Here is a 20,419-nt window from a genome sequence, read left to right as displayed (position 1 = left end):
TGCTTTCTCTGCATCTATTGAGATAACCATATGATTTTTGTTTCTCAATTTGTTAATGTGCTGGATTACGTTGATTGACTTTCGAATATTGAACCATCCCTGCATACCAGGGATAAATCCCACTTGGTCTGGGTGAATGATCTTTCTGATGTGTAGTTGGATTCTATTTGCCAGAATTTTATTGAGTATTTTTGCATCTATGTTCATCAGGGAGATAGGTCTGTAGTTTTCTTTCTCTGCTGTGTCTTTTCCGGGCTTAGGAATTAAGGTGATATTAGCTTCGTAGAAGGAATTTGGGAGGATTCCCTCTCTTTCAATCGTTTGGAATAATTTGAGAAGAACTGGGGTTAGTTGTTCTCTAAATGCCTGGTAAAATTCGGCAGTGAAGCCATCCGGTCCTGGGCTCTTCTTTTTCGGTAGTGCGTTTATTACTGATTCAATTTCTTCCATGGTTATGGTCTGTTTAGATTTTCTATATCTTCACGGCTCAGTTTAGGAAGGCTGTATTTGTCCAGGAATATATCCATTTCTTCCAGGTTCCCCAATTTGTTAGCATAAATCTTTTTGTAGTAGTTTCTGATGATTCTTTTTATTTCTATTGTGTCAGTTGTTACATTTCCATTACTATCTTTGATTTTACAGATTTGGGTCTTCTCTCTCCTTTTTTTGGTTAGTTGGGCCAATGGTGTGTCGATTTTGTTTATTTTTTCAAAGAACCAGCTCCTGGTTTTGTTGATCTTTTGTATTGTTTTTTTGGTTTCAATTCTGTTTATTTCTTCTCTGATCTTTAGTATTTCTTTCCTCCTTTTGGATTTGGGCTTGATTTGCTGCTGTTTTTCTAGTTCCTTGAGGTGCATGGAGAGTTCATTTGTTTGGTTCCTTTCCAGCTTCTTGATGTAGGCACTAATTGCTATAAACTTTCCTCTTAGCACTGCTTTTGCTGTGTCCCACAGGTTTTGATAGGTTGTGTTATCATTTTCATTTGTTTCTAGAAATCTTTTGATTTCTCTTTTAATTTCTTCGATGACCCACTGTTCATTTAGGATCATGTTGTCCATTCTCCATATATTTGCATATGGTGTAGAGATTCTTGGGTTGTTGATTTCAAGTTTCACTGCACTATGGTCTGAGAAGCTGCATGGTATAGTTTCAATTTTTTTGAACTTGTTGAGGCTCCCTTTATGGCCTAGTATATGGTCAATCCTAGAGAATGTTCCATGTACTGGAGAGAAATACGTGAACTCTGTGTCTGTGGGGTGGAGGGTTCTGAAGATATCTATTAGGTCTATTTGGTCTATGGCGTCAATTAGCTCAGTTGTTTCCTTGTTGAATTTCTGTCTGGTTGATCTGTCATTGGTGAGAGTGGGGTGTTGAGGTCCCCTGTTACTATTGTATTTGAGTCTATATCTCCCTTTAAATCCTTTAGTAATTCTTTCAGGTAGCCAGGCGCCCTGTAATTAGGTGCGTATACATTTATAATAGTAATGTCTTCCTGTTGGATAGATCCTTTAATCATTATATAATGCCCTTCTCTGTCTCTTTTAATAGTTATTATGTTAAAGTCTATTTTGTCTGATATTAGGATGGCCACACCAGCTCTTTTTTGATTTCCATTAGCTTGGAGTATCTTTTTCCATCCTTTCACTTTCAGTCTGTGTGCATCTTTGCTGATGAGGTGTGTTTCCTGAAGGCAGCATATAGTTGGATCCTCTTTTTTTATCCAATCAGCTAGTCTGTGTCTCTTTGTCGTGGAATTAAGACCATTCACATTCAATGTGATTACTCTTAAGTACTGTCTTTTCCCCTTCATGTTTCCTGAAACGAGCTGTTTATGTATTTTGAACTTTGTTTGTGGGTTACTCTACATTCGCTTTTTTTTGCAGTGAAGTTCTTGTTTTTGTATTTCTGTGTGCAGCACATCTTTGAGCAAGTGTTGTACGGTTGGACGTGTGGATACAAATTCTTTCAGTTTCTGTTTGTCATGGAAGATCTTTATTTCCCCTTCATTCATAAATGATAGTTTTGCAGGATATAGGATTCTAGGTTGGCATTGTTTGCTTTTAAAACTTGAAATATATCATGCCATTGTCTCCTTGCCTGTAGTGTTTGCAATGAGAAGTCTGGGGTGAGTCTGATTGACTTACCCCTGAATGTGATTTGTCGCTTTTCTCTGGCACATTTTAGGATTTGTTCTTTGTGTGTCACTGAACTGAGTGTTGCCACAATGTGTCGTGGTGAATTTCTCTTCTGGTCTACTCTGTTCGGAGTCCTGGCTATCTGTTGTATTTGTGTGTTGTTATCCAGCTGCCTTTGTTTAAAGTTTTCTGATATTATTTCTTTGAAGACACCGTCTAATCCATTCTCTCTTTCCACCCCCTCAGGGACTCCTATTATCCGAACATTACACCATTTGATTGAATCTTGTAGGTCTCCGACCGTGTTTTTTAATTTTTTAATTTCTTCTTCCTGCGATTGAACTGACTGTATTATTTCTGGAAGTTTGTCTTCGAATTCTGATATTCGGTCTTCTATTTCATCTGTTCGATTTACGAGGCATTCCACAGTGTTTTTTATATGGTCAATTGAGTTTTTCAGTTCTAGTATCTCATTCTGGCTTCTCTTTAAGATCTCTAATCCTTGGGCTTGTTTTTCATTCAGCTCTTGACACTGTTTCTCATTATTTCTAAGTATTCTGATTATTAATTTTCTGAATTCTTTTTCTGGCATGTTTTCAACTTCTTCTTCTTCTGCCTCTGTTATGGTTGCTCCATTGGCAAATTTATATTATCTTCTATATTTTTTTGGTTTTTGGTTTTGTTTTTTGGCATTCTGTCTGGGTGATTTTTCGGGTTGATTTCCCTCTACTATAGGCTGCTGTGAGTCTCTACCAATATCCAGTGTAACCAGGCTGCTCTACACAGCCCACAGGTAAACAGACAGGATGGCTGCTCTCTGCCCACTGCAGCTCTGGATCCTGTGCTTTTTCCCCACCAGGAGGCGCTATTCAGTAACTTGAGTAGTTGGGTCTCAGGGCTTTGGGCTGCCCTCCCTCGAGCACCCTCAGCTCCACCTTTGGGCTCTGCCTCTGAAGGTTAGTGTGGAGGCAAAGATAGTTCTCCTTTAAGCCCGAATGTAAACAAACAAAATGGCTGCTTCCCACCCACTGGGGCTCCGGGGAGGCGCCAAGAGATACTGGTTTACTCAGTCTCTCAATTAGTATCCCTGAATCGTGCACTCTCTCCGCCGGCGCCACTCACTCTGTTCCGTTTTCTATTTCCTCCCCCACTCAGTCGTGCATGTCTCAGTGTCCATCCCAGGGTGTGTTGGGGGAGGGGCGGCGGCAGCTGTGCCACGGTGCTGGGCGAGCGCCCCGTCTCACCTCGGCTTCCAGCGCTGGTGCGTACACGCTCCTGCTGGTGTCCTGAGTCTCAGGCGTCCGCGTCCTCCTCGCGTGTCCACCCTATCACCCCAGTTTCAGGAAGGGCTTAAAAACTACAAATTTTCATCCCTCTTTGAACCTTCCCTTAGTGGAGCTTCGCTGTGCTCCCTCCCTCTCTATTCCGCCATCTTAACATATGTTTTATCTTATGTAGCTAACTCTGCTTTCTATTGCCTTATAGATTTCACTATGCTCCTAAATGATTCCATCTTACATAAATAAAAAGTTTTAAAATATTAAAAATAAAAAATTAAAAGATAGATTTTCCAATCACTTTCTTTTTTATAAAGATTTTATTTATTTATTTAAGAGAAAGAGATTCAGACAAAGAGAGGGAGAAACATAGAGAAAGGTCTTCCATTTGCTGGTTCATTCCCAAAATAGCCACTACACCTGGAGCTGGGTTGATAGGAAGCCAAGAGGCAGGAGCTTCCTCTGGGTCACCTGCATTTGGTGTAGGGAACCAAACACTTGGGCCATCTTCTACTGCTTTCCCTGGGCACAGCAGAGAGCTGGATTGGAAAGGAGCAGCCAGGACTCGAACAGGCACCTATATGTGATGTTGGCGCTTTAGGCAGAGTCTTATCCCAGCAAGTCACAGCGCCTGCCCCCAATCCATTTACTTCCAGTTCCTGTGTGTCTTTACTGATTGAGTTTCTTGTGGGCAATATATCTTTGGGACTTGTTTTATTACTTATTCAGTCTGTCTATATCTTTAATTACCTAATTTCCCCATTTACATTTAATAATATTGATTGGTTCATTTATATTATCCCATATATATTGGAGGTTTTATTAGTTTTTTAAATTTTTTATTTTTTCTGACTGGGTTGTTGAAAACACTAATCTTCAATTTAATAAAATCTTTCTTAGCTTTATCTAGTCAGTTGAGAAGCTCAACTATATTTTTTAAATTGAATGTTTGACTTTTTCAGCACCAACATTTTTGTTTGGTTGTTCTCTTTCATTATCTCAGTTTCTTCAATTAATTTCTCATTGACACCATGAACTGTTTTTCTAATTTCATTGAATTATCTGTATTCACTCATAGTCCATTGATTTTACTCACAGTCATTCCTTTGAGTCAATCCCAATTTAAATTGATGTTCTTTCATCGGTTTCCTTTTCTTGGGGTCTATTGCTTGGGATTTACTGTGTTCCTTTTGGGGCTTCACATTACTCTCTTTTTAAAATAATTCTTGTGTTCCTACACTGACAGTGGTCCATTTCTCATAGCAAAAGGCTTTCTTCCAACAATTGGTCAGTTTCGTAGGCTGTGTTGTATTTGGTTCCCATTGGACACCAAAGTTTAGTTTCTGTGTAGCTTTTTTGGCTATAATTTATGGATTTGGGATACAGTGAATGTGATACTTGGGTTAAAGTATTCATATGTCACAGTGAGCCATGTGGAACTAGAGACACTTTATCAGCTTTCATAGGAGAGGCACACATAATAATGTGCAGGGGGTGCATATTGTGTAGGAACTCCAAGGGGACCAGGCAGATGGGGCATAGTGCACATGCATGCTGGCAAGAATATACTTGTCAGTCTCCATGGGCAATGCACGTGTGGTCCATTTATCTGCCTGGCAGTAGAGTTCTGGCGCATAAGCTATTGATATCAATGTACTGGTCTCCAGAGGCTATGCTGAGTCAGGCTATTCCAGAAGGTAGTGGACAAGTGTGGCACAGTTCATGCAGAAGTGGGGCCATTGTGCCTGTGCAATGCAGCAAACACATATGAATCCCTGGGAGCTACCTAGGGGTTACTCTACTGGACTCAGGTAGGTGAGATATAATTTGCATAGTACATCACTTCAATCTGCAAGCTGCCAAATCTTGAAATGCTTTTAAGATACTTTTCAGGGGACAAAAATAGAGTTGCATTGCTAGCACAGGTTAGATTTGTTATTTAAAGATGAAGTTTGTGATGTTGGCAAAGATTCATAAAAATACCCTGAGGAACTTGGTCAAAGATACTTAGGAAGTAGCTTACCAAGGCTGTAAGTCTGACTTTGAAGTAATCAGTGAATTTGAATAAATTTCTGAGTTTCTCTAGAAATTAGTTCTCTGTATGGTCCAATTTAGCTAAATATTCTTTGAATTTTTTTTTCTTTGACAGGCAGAGTTAGACAGTAGGTCTTCCCTATGTTGGTTTATCCCCCAAATGACTGCTATGGCCAGCACGCTGCACAAATCCAAAGCCAGGAGCCAGGTTCTTCCTCCTGGTCTCCCATGCGGGTGCAGGGCCCAAGCACTTGGGCCATCCTCCACTGCCTTCCTGGGCCACAGCAGAGAGCTGCACTGGAAGAGGAGCAACTGGGACAGAATCTGGCGCCCCAACTGGGACTAGAACCCGGGGTGCTGGCGCCACAGGCGGAGGATTAGCCAAGTGTGAATGTTCTTAATCAGCAATATTTGTTATTTCATTTGCTTTTTTTTTCTCAGTTAAATTACTCAGACATAAACTGACCTCCTAAATATGCAGTATCATTTTCTTTTCTTTCTTTTTTTTTTTTTTTTTTTTTTGACAGGCAGAGTGGACAGTGAGAGAGAGAGACAGAGAAAGGTCTTCCTTTTGCCGTTGGTTCACCCTCCAATGGCCGCCACGGCCATCGTGCTGCGGCCGGTGCACCACGCTGATCCGATGGCAGGAGCCAGGAGCCAGATGCTTTTCCTGGTCTCCCATGGGGTGCAGGGCCCAAGCACTTGGGCCATCCTCCACTGCACTCCCTGGCCACAGCAGAGAGCTGGCCTGGAAGAGGGGCAACTGGGACAGAATCCGGCGCCCAGAGCGGGAATAGAACCGGGTGTGCCTGCGCTGCTAGGCGGAGGATTAGCCTAGTGAGCCGCGGCGCCGGCCTGCAGTATCATTTTCTGAAATATTTTGCAAAGATTTTTTGACAAGGATATATCAGAATGAGTCAACAAACAAATGCTTTTCATGGGATTTTTCCAAAATACTCTTGCCCCATTTGAATTATGATTTATTAGGCTTTATGAAGGTGAAACCTAAGGTAAAATTGATTAATGTTTTCTACAGACTTTCTACTATAAAAGTTGGGAGACAGGTATAGAAGAATAAGGGCGTGAGGAGAGTAGCTTTAACAAACTGGACAAAATAGAGAAATAAAACAATTAATAAATGATTATATATTAATGGCCAAGGTAACATGAATTATGAATGAACTATTAAAGACAATGACTCTTATTCATTTATCTTTTCTTTTTAAATTGCAAAGAAGCAAATTTGAAAGGACTGGAAATATTTTATTCATGGAAACATACAAACATATGACATTTTAGATAATATTTTAAAATGCTACCATCATTCTAATGCTAATCAGATAAAACTTAACAGTTATTAATGTTGTTTACATTATATTTGCTTTGTCTTAATTCTAATTACAATGAAAGCATGTCATTTTTTACTTTGTATCAAATACTTTTCATAATGAGAATGAAAGAAACAAGAATGTAATATAGAAAAGCACTCAGCAGGAAAATTAGTGCCATATCTGAAAATATATTTCAGAAATGTCTTAATGTCATATCTATGACAAGGTATTTTATCAATCTCAACAGTACCTCTATGAAGTATTAGGCTGTTTACCTTCATATCTTTATTTTTCACATAGAGAAACAAACATAGTCTGTTTAATAAGTTTTCCAAAGTCACACATTGTGTCAGGATAGCACTGGGAATAGAATTTATTTTGTATTTTTCCAGTGCGAAACACAGCATTTGACAAAGAGTAAGTTCTCAAAAAATAGTCATAGAATGGTAGAATTAATGGATGAAGTATTCTGTTCTACAAAAATCTAGAACAGCTATCATACAGTTTGCTCTCAGTTCTTTTACCCATAATATTGAGTAGGCGTGGAGGAGTGGTTGAGCATGAACTTTATCCACTGTCCTAGCCATAAATTAATATCACTACATGAAAGGGCTTTGTAAGATGGTATCATCTGGTCAGTCCTGAAATTGTACACTTCCAGGTTGCCCCCATGATAAAGTGTCATTAGCCTGGTTCTTTGTTATGTTGGCTCTTGTGGAGTGAATTAGATCCACCAGCATCCAGCCAAGGCCAACTTCTTTCACAAAAAATCCATTGTTGATTATGAATATGTTACTAATGCTCCAGCCTAATGATTTTTAGTAAAACTGTGTCTTGGACCTGAAGTACCATGATTGGTGGCAGTCCTTGAGAATAAATCACTTGGCTAGAGGAGGCTCTGGCAAGCTCAGTCCTTGCTGAACTTAATTATAATACCAGAAAGGATAACTCAATTATTTCCTGAGTTCTTTTGTCATAAGTTCAACTGCAACTGTAAACATGAGAAAATGTCACAGAGACATAAATTTTAGAGTTTATAGAAAAGTTCAGTAAAGAACATGAGTGTTTTTATCACTAGAAAGATGACAGAACCAAAATAGTCATACCAGTGATGACTCATAAGTAGGTTATAAATTGCCATCCATTTTATTGGCACTGATGACTAAATAAGTAAGAAACGTCAAGAATATGCTTATTGTTAAAATGTCTTCCTCAAACTTCTGTGGCATTCATATTTTCCATTTTGAGGAAGAATAACATTTAATTTCACAGAAAGAATTTATTAATATGAATAAAAAGATTTTTTGATCTGTCATCCAAATTTACTGATCGATCTAAAATTTTGATCAAGTGACACTTTAGTTAAGGTCCACTCTGGAGAAATCTGAAAATTCCACTTCTAATTTGCTTATATTTTAAACAAATGATTCATCAGATTTGCTGGACTTAATCGGTTGTTTCCACAAGAGTAAATTCCTAACTGCAGTTCATGACAAATCTTAGAAGTAAGATTTGTCAGTTATTCTCCATCTTATCCTTTATAAAATTCAAAAGTATTTTGAGCTGTAAAGTAGTTTCACCAGGAACTTACAGCACTTTTGTTGTAACTATTGCCTATTTTATAGCATAGCCACAAATATAATAGAAATAAACCTAAATAAAATGAAGCAGTTAAGATCAACTTACTGGGTAATTTGAGTAAAATACCCACATGCTCACAAAGAAGTTGCTCTTATAAGTTCCTGTACATTTTTAGCTCATAGTCCATGTTATCATTTAAAAATATCTAACTGAAACAAGGAATTTTGTTTTGTAATTGTGAAAATTACATTTAAAAGACTGATATTATTAATCTTAAGCTAATTCATGTACGATCTTACAATGAGCAGAAACAGAAAAATACAAGCATCCCTTTCCCATAGCAGCAAATGCTAATAATAGATCCTTGAGCATCAAACCCATCAACATTTTTGGCTTGTTATTCAATTTATTTATGCACGCTTCCTTTCTACATCAGGTAGAAGAGTAAAATGTTTTCCAAGAAATTCTCTGCATCACATGATTTCAATTGCACTTGTAGACAAAACAGAAGATACCATTTTCAAAAACCTAAAGAACTTATACAGGTTGTTCATGTGTCTCTACTGTCCTTATTGCTTCGGTCCTGGAGAATTTGGTTTGCCAGAGCTTTCTCCAGGGTATTGTGCAGGAGTGACAGGAAACTGAAATCCATAACCATTGTATCCATCTAGATACACACATTGGAAGAAACTGATGGGACCTATGGAATAGGGAGTGAAAACAGAACATGAACAGAGACAGAGTTCAAGAACAATAAGGTGATATAATTTTGTAAATATGGTTTTAGATTTTGCAGTCAGACAGTCTTCATACACTACTAAAAAGTTATTAAACCTTACTATTTCTTGGTTTCATTATGTATGAAGTTAAGACAACAGAAACCTCGTGGAAAAATTGTGAAAATTAAATGAAGTAACATATATGCTTAAATTCATTCCTGGTACAATATAAGGACTTAATAAATGGCAATGAAACTGGCCTAGTAGAAAAAGTCAATATACCTAGCATATAAGAATCTTGTGATGTGTATACTAATTAGAGGAACTATTACATAGAAGTAGCATTCAAAATATGAGTTTATCACTATGCATAGTAACAGACTTTGTTTCATGTGTATTTTTTAATGTTTCAGAGATGCTTGCTGATCCTAAAGTGGTGATGTTTTCCACTTGCCCTTTCTGTGGAGTCAAGAGCTTTCCAAGGTGGCCTAGTTACTCTTTCAGGCAATGCACCCAGGTGGTAGCTTTGAATAGAGAGCAACAAAGGAGAGTTAATGCAAGGCACTGGAGTACAGTACAATAGATATGACCAAAACCCCAAACTCTTGAGCTGGTATACCCAAGTAGTAGCTTTTTTAAGAGATGGCAACATAAAGAATCAGCCTATGAACAAATTGATGGATGAGTAGATAAATTAAGTGTGGTATATATACACAATGAAATATTATTCAGCCATAAAAATTAACTAAATCCTGGCATTTGCAAAACAGTGGATGGAACTGGAAGTCAATATGTCTAGTAGAGTAAACCAGGCACATAAAGAGAAATACAGTATCTTCTCTCCCACATGTGGAAGTTAAAACAAATTGAGACTGTAAAGGGTAGAGAGAAGAGAGACAGAGAGAGAGGTTGAATAATGGATATCCAGACACAGAACAGCACAGTGGGTTGAATATAGTTCACAATAAAGAATAGAGAAACTGGAGGGATCTAAGCAAAAAGAAAATATAAGGAAATGAGAGCGAAAGTAAAGAAGAGGGAGAGCAAGAGCTACAGCAAGAGAGATGGAGAGAAATTAAGTTTAACCCCTCCTTGTATGTTTTGTAGGCGCCTCTTGACTGCTCCAAGTTTTCAATCCTATTCATTTACAATCTACCAACCAAACACAGACTCATTACTGAAAGCCAGGAAAAAATAATTGAATCTAGTGTTATATGGTGGATGGGGAACACAGTCAAGTCTATGTAAAGCTAAGGGCATATGAAGTGGAATAAAGCAAGTATGGGCAGTGGAAGCTAGTCAGATTGCATCACCATGGATGTTATTTGATCTCAATCTTTTGATTTTCAAGGATTGTATAAATCTCAAATTCAGTGCTTCTTCTTTATACTACGTCTCATTCACAATTATGTTCTCTGTGTTCTAACCTCACACAGAGACATTAAAACCAACTATATTTCTGTAAGGTTGTGGAGGTTAGGAGAACTTTGGGTTTGGGTAAGCTGCAGAAATGGATAGCAACAAATCTTGGCCTGCATCATGGAGGGATGGCAATACCCAGCGCTAAAGATGGAAGAGCATCAAGGATGGGTGGCCAGTCAGCTGTGCCTTATCAGAAGTGGACACTAGTCTGTCACATTTAACTGATGTTGAATAACTATTAAGGAAGATATAATTCTTGCTGCAAATTTTAGAATCAGTGTAAAATGTTCATCAAAATATTAGGCTACAAAATTACCACCTATTTTATAATTAAAATAGGAAATACTATTATGATGAAATAAAACTCTCAGCTGAATTTAAGATATTTGATACCCTCTCATGAAAAATATTTAATTATGTTTTATTGATTTTAAATTTGTAGTTTTATGTTGGGTCATGAAATTGTAAGAATTAAAACAGAGATCCCATGTATGGACACTTGGTTTGCCCAGTGATACATTTAACAAAACTATATTACCATATCAAAAGCAGGAAAATGGCATTGATACAGTGCATCTATCTTATTGAATTATGCTTTAATATTTGTTTATTAAGGACGATATTTTAACTGCTTCTGTTATAGCTTCAAATTATTACCAGTTGATTACCAATTCGGAAAAATTTCCTGAAAATCTAGACATGCCCAGTTAACTTACAATTTTTTCTTGTTATTTTACAATAATATCTAGAAGCGTCATAAGACTCTGCTTATTTCCTAGATTTTTGTCACAAACTGATTGTGTTACTTTTTTTTTTTTTTTTTTTTTTGGACAGACTGGACAGGCAGAGTTAGACAGTGAGAGAGAGAGGCAGAGAGAAAGGTCTTCCTTCTGTTGGTTCACTCCCCAAATGGCCGCTACGGCTGGAGTTACGCCAATCTGAAGCCAGGAGCCAGGTGCTTCTTCCTGGTCTCCCATGCGGGTACAGGGGCCCAAGCACTTGGGCCATCCTCCACTGCCTTCCCAGGCCACAGCAGAGAGCTGGACTGGAAGAGGAGTGACTGGGACTAGAACCCAGCGCCCATATGGGTTGCCGGCGCCACATGCAGAGGATTAACCAAGTGAGCCATGTGCAGGCCCCTGTGTTACAGTTTATAATGAATGTCTTTGTTATCAAGTACAATTATCTCAGTATCAGATGCAGAATATGGAAAAGAGTATATACTAAATACTTGGTCAATGAATCAACTATTATACAGAGTGGGAAGCATATGCTACTATAAAGGATATTTTAGTAATTTCCTACAAAATAATATAAGAAGCATTGCAGAATGCAACAACTTTATTTCCTTAATAAATGTCTAGTTATGTGCTTTAAATGTGGTATATCAAATTCTGGTTATACCTATTTCGTAAATTGCTTCATTTAATCTATTCAGCAGTGACTTTATTTTATGTATATGCCAATACAAAATTTAACACTTTATTATCTCCATCTAAGCCTCTAATTTGGAAGAAATGGACTAATGAGGATCTTAGACATTGAATTTTGTAACTGCATATGAATATTGATTGCATTCTAAAATCAAACATCTCAAAGATTGGATAGTAAGAGCCTGCCATGCATCTAGAAGAATAAAGAAAAGGGCTTTAAATCTTAGCAGTAAGTTTCTAAGAAATTGAATTGCTAAAACCTATTTCTACTTAATATAAAAAAGATGAGCATAACACTTCAGTCATCCTATTGTAAAGCAGACACTAGCACACATTTAAGCATGGATTCAGCTAGAGTACTCAGAATCAGAACAATGTAGAATGGTTGCAATAAATGCAGCTTCCCTCATCACTTATGATTCCTCCAACTATGTGCCTGTTGCCTGACATAGTAAGTAACAAAATTATCGTGGAAATATAAATGATCTACTTGAATGTTATTCTACATGTTTTATGCTAAAACTATTTTTGTTCTAATGCTGGTCTTCTTAAAGGAAGCCTAAAGTTTAAGCTTATATATTTCATCTTTAGTACTGATTCATTATTTAACATATTTAATCCAATTATAGACTTACTCTTTTGCTTCTTTGTAGAAGATACCTCTTCAGCTTCTTCTAGTGGATATAAAAATATGAAAATAAATAATTCATACACTTACAGCTATTGACAAATGCATGGGCCTAAGAATACCTAAATAAGAGCATAGTGAATTGGTACAGTCACCTATCCTCTTTATAATGAGTACGTTCTACGTTTTCATTATGATTTCGTTTGTACCTTATGAAGTTTAACAGAAAAGATTCAGAGATAGATGAGGAGCCAGTGAAAGGAAAAGTGGCATGCTACAAGCAATGGCTTCAAGAAAAAAATGTAAACCTGATGTGTTGGGTATTGAAAGATGAGGGCCAGCTAACATACATTCCTTTCTGCAGAAGATCTTTTTGATACAGAATAGTAAAGGTGGAATATGGCTATAACTGAAAGATTTTATTCAAACAATTTTAAGTCCCTTCTCAGATGACTGAAGAAATTTCATGTTCTGTCTTCATATACATTATGTATTGACCTATGATGAGTCTTTTGAAGATATCTATATGAAGTTTGCTTTTTACATTAAAAATGCTTAACTTGTGTCTGTAGATTGATTGGGAGAGTTTCTATAAAGCCCAGAAATGATAAGAAAATGCAGGTGTGTGAGAGCATTTCATAAAAAATTAGGTTTATAGATTTTATCAAAGTATTTGACATATTCAAGAGATTTGTCCTTCAAAGTGTGATCCAAGAACCAGTAATTTTAGTTGTCATTTGGGAGATGTAAATTCCTATTCTAAATATCAAGTTTAGACATTTCAACAAAACCTACAGATGATTTGATTCTACAATTAAGTCTAGAAACACTGATCTAGGAGCAACATGCCTTGATAATTGCTATTTTTAATAATTCAGTATTTCAATATAAAAATAAATATTAATAAAAAATATAAATACAAGTGTAAATGTCAGCTTTTTTCATATTTAGTTACTTATCCCCCTAGGTATTTTCTCAGATCATATTCTTACACATTGTTAATTATGTTTGGGCATTGCTACAACTTAAATTTAGTGGCAAGTATAATTCTTAGGTAAACTCTTATATTATCTCAGCCAAGTTTACAAATGGAATAGGAAATACCTTATTTCACCAACCCCAAACTAGGAAATCAGACATAATCAAATGAAACAAAAAAAATTATTGAGTTAGTTCAAACTCACTTCACAAGTGAGGATGATTTGTCCTCAAAAGATTTTATTAGATTACACATTTGGAGATAACAGGATTTTCCATTTCCTTCCTTTCTTAATCCCTCACTCCCTTCATAATAGTGCTGCTAATATGGCTGACTTGTTTCAAAATTTCTTAATACAAAATATGACACTCTTACAATCATTGATAAAATGAGAATTTTTGAAATATTATTCTAAACATTGCCCAAATAATACACTTGAAAATTACTTGTGTCTTCAGTGTCTCAGGATATGTTTTCTTTTTTTTTTCCAGGCAGAGTTAGACAGTGAGAGAGAGAGACAGAGAGAGGGTTATAGGCAGTCAGAGAGAGACGGAGAGAAAGGTCTTCCTTCCATTGGTTCACTCCCCTAATGGCCGCTGCGCCAATCCAAAGCCAGGAGCCAGGCGCTTCCTCCCGGTCTCCCATGCGAGTGCAGGTACCCAAGCACTTGGGCCATCATCCCCTTCCCTCCTGGGCCACAGCAGAGAGCTGGACTGGAAGAGGAGCAACTGGGAGAGAATTCTGGGTGCCGGCACCACAGGCAGAGGATTTGCCAAGTGATCCATGGTGCCGGCCCGAGGCTATGTTTTCTAAATAATGTTGAAAACTTACTTGTTTAACAAAAAGTCTACCATGTGAACATTGTCTGGAAATCTGAGGACTAGATCAAGAACAGCTAAATAAACAACACAGATAAACCAATACAACTTTCAGGAAAAAAAAAATCACATGAACCAAAGACAACAAACTCACCTTTAGCTTTCTTTGAAGCTGGGACATCTTCAAAGCCTTCTTCTAGAGGATAGAAAAAATAAACATAAAATTATAGTCTCCTTTCTAGTTTTCCCAAAAGGAAATAGTATATTTAAATGTTTTTGAGAATCAAAAGATCCCTTAATCTATAAACTCAGCATCTAGTTTTCCTGAGAGACTTTGGACAAAAGAGGCACTTTTCTGATTCAGAGAGATGAGGAGCTGTGCTCTAATGTGTTCAGCAGTTAGGCAAAGATTTGTGAGAGGAGGGACCATAGTGACTTTCTTCCCAATTTGATCTCCTCTGACTTCTAAGACTTTTTCGAAAACTCAGTCACTTTGGGATTTAGGAAATTTGAGGCAAAAGAATTCATGCATACAGACTAGATGAAGAGAACAACACACATCCACACAAATTATGAGTGCACTGATTCAAGGGTTTTAGTCCTTTTGAAGATTGTTGAAAGGGCCAGGATAAATCCATGAATACACATGGGTCATTTCATCCTTAACAGAAGTGAAAAGAACCACAATGAGGATAAGATATTATCTTTAATTAACAAAATTAGAAAAAATTGAATATCTACACGCAAAAACAAAAATTGAAATTGTACTTTTATCTTCAGACATCAAAATCCACTCAAAATGTAGTAAAGGCTTAAATGTAAGACCTGAAACCATAAAAATCCTAGGAGAAAATCTCAATAGGTCTGTGTGATAATTCTGTGGATCTGACACCAGGAGCATAAATAGAACCAAGAATAAACAAATGGGACTAATTCAAACTAACAAGCTTCTGTACAGCAAGGAAAAACATGGCAAAATGTAAATCAACTTATAGAATGAGTGTAAACATTTGCCCTTCTTTCCATAGGGGGCTAATAGCATATATATATATATATATATATATATGGAACTCAAACAACTCAATAGCAAAAACATCCAAATAACCCTATTAAAAATAATCAAAGAACCTGAATAGATAACTTTTCTAAAGAAGAAAGATAAATGGCCAATAGGTTCATGGAAAGAAAGATAAATGGCCAATAGGTTCATGGAAAGGTGCTCCACATTACCAATTGTTGCCAACATGAAAAACTAAAATGACATTGAGATCACCTCACATCTGTTAGGCTAGGTAACATCAAATAGTCAAATGATGTCCCATAATAATTTAGAGAACAAGAAAGCTTTGTACTCTATTGGTGGAATATCAACTGGTTCAACCTGTATGGAAAGCAATTTGGAGATATTGTAAAAATTTAAAAATGAAATTTCCATGGGATCCAGAAATCCCATTTATGGGCAAATATCCAAGTACACATAAATTACGTTGTAAAATTGAAATTTTCTGAAATCAGATCATAAGCATTCTCAACACAAATTTATTTTTTAGAAAGTAAATAAGTGGAATGACAGATATGTCATTATTGATTTGGGTAATTAATTTTCCATGTATATCTAAGCATCTCATTGTATATCTTAAACATATTCTGCTTTTGTTATTTTTGCCTCAATAAAACTGATGGTAAAAGACTTTAAATTAAATCTCTAAATCTTTTGTGCATTCAAGTTATAAGCTCATATTGGAACTGTATGGAAATAATATTCAGTCAGAAATAATTCTTACAACATAAAGTTGAGAGATCTTTAACTTTCACAGCACATCTGTAATCCTTGTAATTATCTGAAAGAAGATCAGCTTTATATTGTTTAGATTCTGCACATCAGTTGTTCACGTAGGAAAGGGGTAAAGTACATTAGTGTGCAATTCTTCTCCTGGAAAAAAGGGAGGCTTTTTGGAGAAATTTTACATAAAATGACAAAATGGGAAACAAAATTGCTAGTCCTATCTGTCCATTAGATTCTTAGTTCTTATTTTAAGAGATGGCAAATTTAAAAATAAGGCAACAATAAGTAGAAATGTCAGAGACAGCAAAAAGAGAGGTTATTTGGATTGTAAAGGAAAAGTTCTAGAAAGGGTGGATAAGACAATTAGGTGGAAATCTTATGCAGAAGTCTGGGTAATCTCTACTGAATTCCTCAACCTGTGATGGCTGCTGGGGGGGGGGTGGTTATTTTATATGTATTTTGTGAAAATAAACCTAGAATATGAGAGAAGAGACTTAGAGAAAGAAATCGGGGAAGTATTTGAAGAATTAACAAAGCAACAGTGAATATTTCAACTTCAAGTCATTGGAAGAGTTGAATATAAGCAAGATTTTACAGGGATATTTGAATAGAGTGAGTATAAGAGATTACCACAGAAAGGGATGTTACAATATGTCATTTGAGTCTGGAGAAAGGCAGAGAAATCCTGGTGTATACTCTAGCCAGAGTTCATGAAAAGCTCAGTTTTCTAGAGTTGAATTTTGTTGTTGGCTGGTTATGCAGTTTTATATGTGTAGGAAGAAAGTCGGAGATGACAACATGTCCGGAAATGTTTCATGTAATGTGCATTGAGTTAGTGGGAAAATCTGAATAAATTATGAGATTATCACTTTCAATGGTGATAATAAAAGTTAATATTTTTTCACATTCAACACCTGCTGTGTCCTTTGAATTTATTTTATATGATCCAATGCATTCAAGCTGGGAAACAACACTACAGGGTTGTTTACTCTTCTATTGAGTCTTCTGCACAGGTGAAGCCAGGGAAATTCTGTGCCCAGAGTCACAGAACTAGTGAGTGGCAGAGCTAGACTATGAATGCAAAGTTGTCTCCATCAGAACCTCTTGTATGGAGATTAAGTTTGTTTCATAGCATACACTTGCTCTGTGTCAACTCCTGTTTAAATTACTTAATAAATGTTAACAAATTGCAAATCCTCAGCAAATCTGTGAGGAGAATGTCAGTATTATTCCCATGTTACAAATGGGACAATTGAAGGTCAGAGAGACCCCAGATCCCAGTGAAGAAACTGGGATTCATACCCAGGTATCTGGCCCAGAGATTACACTGTAGTTACCACACCACTCTGCCTCTTGAAGACGGAGTTCTTACACCATTTCTTCCTGATTACAGAACCCATGCACTTTATTGCCTAACATGTATCTGGTGATAGGTTCCAACAGAGTCATCCTAATGATGAGCCACACTTGTGCAGAGCAAATGAATTAGGAAGCATACTGTACCCTGCTTGGAATGACAAAGGATGATACATTTGTATGTCTACACTTTCAAAGATCTATTCATTTTCAGAGAGAATGAATAAAAGTATGATTTAACTGTGCTTGACAAGATCACTAGAAATCAGGGAAATACAAATCAAAACCACAATGAGGTTTCACCTCATCCCGGTTAGAATGGCTCACATTAAGAAATCTACCAACAATAAATGCTGGAGAGGATGTGGGGAAAAATGGACACTCACCCACTGTTGGTGGGAATGCAAACTGGTTAAGCCACTATGGAAGTCAGTCTGGAGATTCCTCAGAAACCTGGAGATAACCCTACCATTCAACCCAGCCATCCCACTCCTTGGAATTTACCCAAAGGAAATGAAATTGGCAAACAAACAAGCTGTCTGCACCTCAATGTTTATTGCAGCTCAATTCACAATAGCTAAGACCTGGAACCAACCCAAATGCCCATCAACAGTAGACTGGATAAAGAAATTATGGGATATGCAGTCTATAGAATACTATACAGCAGTCAAAAACAACGAAATCCGGTCATTTGCAACAAGATGGAGGAATCTGGAGAACATCATGCTGAGTGAATTAAGCCAGTCTCAAAGGGACAAATATCATATGTTCTCCCTGATCGGTGACAACTAACTGAGCACCAAAGGGGAAAGTTGTTGAAGTGAAATGGACACTATGAGAAACAGTGACTTGATCAGCTCTTGTCCTGACTGTTCATGTACAGTGTAATACTTTATCCATTTTAATATTTTTTTTTTGTTCTAGGACTATTGGTTGAACTCTGTAATTAACACACAATTATTCTTAGGTGTTTAAATTTTAACTGAAAAGTGATTCCTGTTAAATACAAGAGTGGGAATAAGAGAGGGAGCAGATGTACAATTTGGGTCATGCTCAATCGGACTTGCCCCAAATGGTGGAGTTAGAATCATGTCAGGGGATCCCAATACAATCCCATCAAGGAGGCTTGTACCAATGCCATCTCACTAGTCCAAGTGATAAATTTCTGTTTTCACAATTGATCACACTGATAGGTCTAAGAGTCAAAGGGATCATGCAAACAAGTCTAGTGTCTGCTAATATTAGCTGATAGAGTCAAAAAGGGAGAGAACAATCCATCATGGGAAGCGGGATACACAGTAGACTCATAGAATGGCAGATGTCCTAAATAGCACTCTGCCCTCAGAATCAGCCCTTAAGACATTCGGATATGGCTGAAGAGCCCATGAAAGTATTTTAGGCATGGAAAGCCAAGACACCCTGGAAAAAAAAAAAAAAAGGAAAAAAGAATAAGACCTAAATGGAAGATCCTTGCGAGTGAGATCCCAGTGGAAAGAACGGGGCCATCAAAGAAGGAGGTACCCTTCTCTGAAGGGAGGAGAGAACTTCCACTTTGACTACGACCCTGTCAGAATAAGATAGAAGTCTGTGAACTCAAAAGGCTTCCATAGCTTTGGCAACTCATGACTAGAGCCTAGGGAGATTACTGACGCCATAAACAAGAGTGTCAAATTGTTAAGTCAACAATAGGAGTCACTGGGGGCGGGGGAGGAGCCATTGTAATCCATTAACTGTACTTTGAAAATTTATATTTACCAAATAAAAAATAAATAAAAAAAGAAAATAATGAGTGGAGAGTTAAGCATAATCTTGCTTCTATCTGCCTTACTATCAAAAAAGTAATTTAGTGAATCAGAGTCCAATTAATGAGGAGTGAAAATGTATTAGTTTGACTTTCTAATTGTAAACCCCATTCTTCACTTACAGAAACTAAGTTTTCTAATTAACCAGAGGCATCAATGAATCCATCCTGATGTCTCAATCAAAAGTTCCCACTATAGCAGCCTAGTGAACTGATGCAACATCTTAGCAGCTCCCATTTCAGTCTTTTATACAGACTGATGTCAAGTAATGGGTTTTGTGTAACTCTTTTATCCTTAATGAAACAGAGCTAGAGACATGAGGGTTCTTAAAAAGTAAGGAGTTTATGAAAACAATAAAATTGGTGATAGTCATTTGTCTTTTTTTTTTTCAAGTAATACTTGTAGCGTTTTATTAACTGAGCCTCATCTCACATAAGTGCCTGTTTCACACTTAAGAAAAGTGTAATTCTGTGATGAAGTGTAATAACACCCTGAAAAAGTGAAAGATTCAACTAGCTATTGACCTGAAACTTTTACTGATTTCCAAGCATGATCTACAGTGTGTTTTGAAAAGAGTTTCAGAGCATGTAGCATTTTTTGAAAGGATCATGTATGGAATCTTCCTTACCATGGATGTAGGAGTTGCCTTGGCCCTATGATATTGAAGACAGATTAATTCAAAAAGTCAGTATGTTTGCACTAAGGAAACTTTGCATATATATATATATATATATATATACACACACATATGTATATGCATATATATATATGGAGAGAGAGATAGAATGGCTGCTTTATATATATCCATACATATATACATATATATATATATGGAGAGAGAGAGAGAGAGAATGACTGCTTCAAAGAGTTTGTGGAAAAAGAGAACTATAAAATATGTTCATTTTGGGGGCAAAACCTTTTTGGAATCCCATGCATGCGTATGTGAGGTCTTCAAAAATTACATGGAAACAATATATTATGAAAGCATCTATGCATGGATTTCAAATTATGTTTCACCAAAATTAAATTTATCTTTTAATTCCATTTTGCACTACCACTTTGAAGTACCCTCCATTATATGGCATAAATACATACTCTGATTAAAATTTGTGAGATAG

At 36.8% G+C, this 20,419-nt stretch overlaps 1 protein-coding gene across 1 annotated transcript in view; it reads right to left on the bottom strand.

The window, feature by feature from the left end:
* Positions 1–6,625: 6,625 nt before the first annotated feature.
* TRDN (triadin) overlaps positions 6,626–20,419 on the bottom strand; it is a gene marked incomplete at its 5' end in the record, with an annotated part of 426,296 nt that continues 412,502 nt past the window's right edge. Inside the window, 3 exon segments of the mRNA NM_001082743.1 lie at positions 6,626–9,058; positions 12,568–12,606; positions 14,512–14,553. Of these exon segments, the coding sequence (NP_001076212.1) occupies positions 8,928–9,058; positions 12,568–12,606; positions 14,512–14,553 (212 nt within the window). The 3' untranslated portion in view covers positions 6,626–8,927.

Source organism: Oryctolagus cuniculus, chromosome 5 (genome assembly GCF_964237555.1).
Source record: "Oryctolagus cuniculus chromosome 5, mOryCun1.1, whole genome shotgun sequence".
NCBI classification, from domain to species: domain Eukaryota; kingdom Metazoa; phylum Chordata; class Mammalia; order Lagomorpha; family Leporidae; genus Oryctolagus; species Oryctolagus cuniculus.
This window is presented reverse-complemented; position numbering and strand designations above follow the sequence as displayed.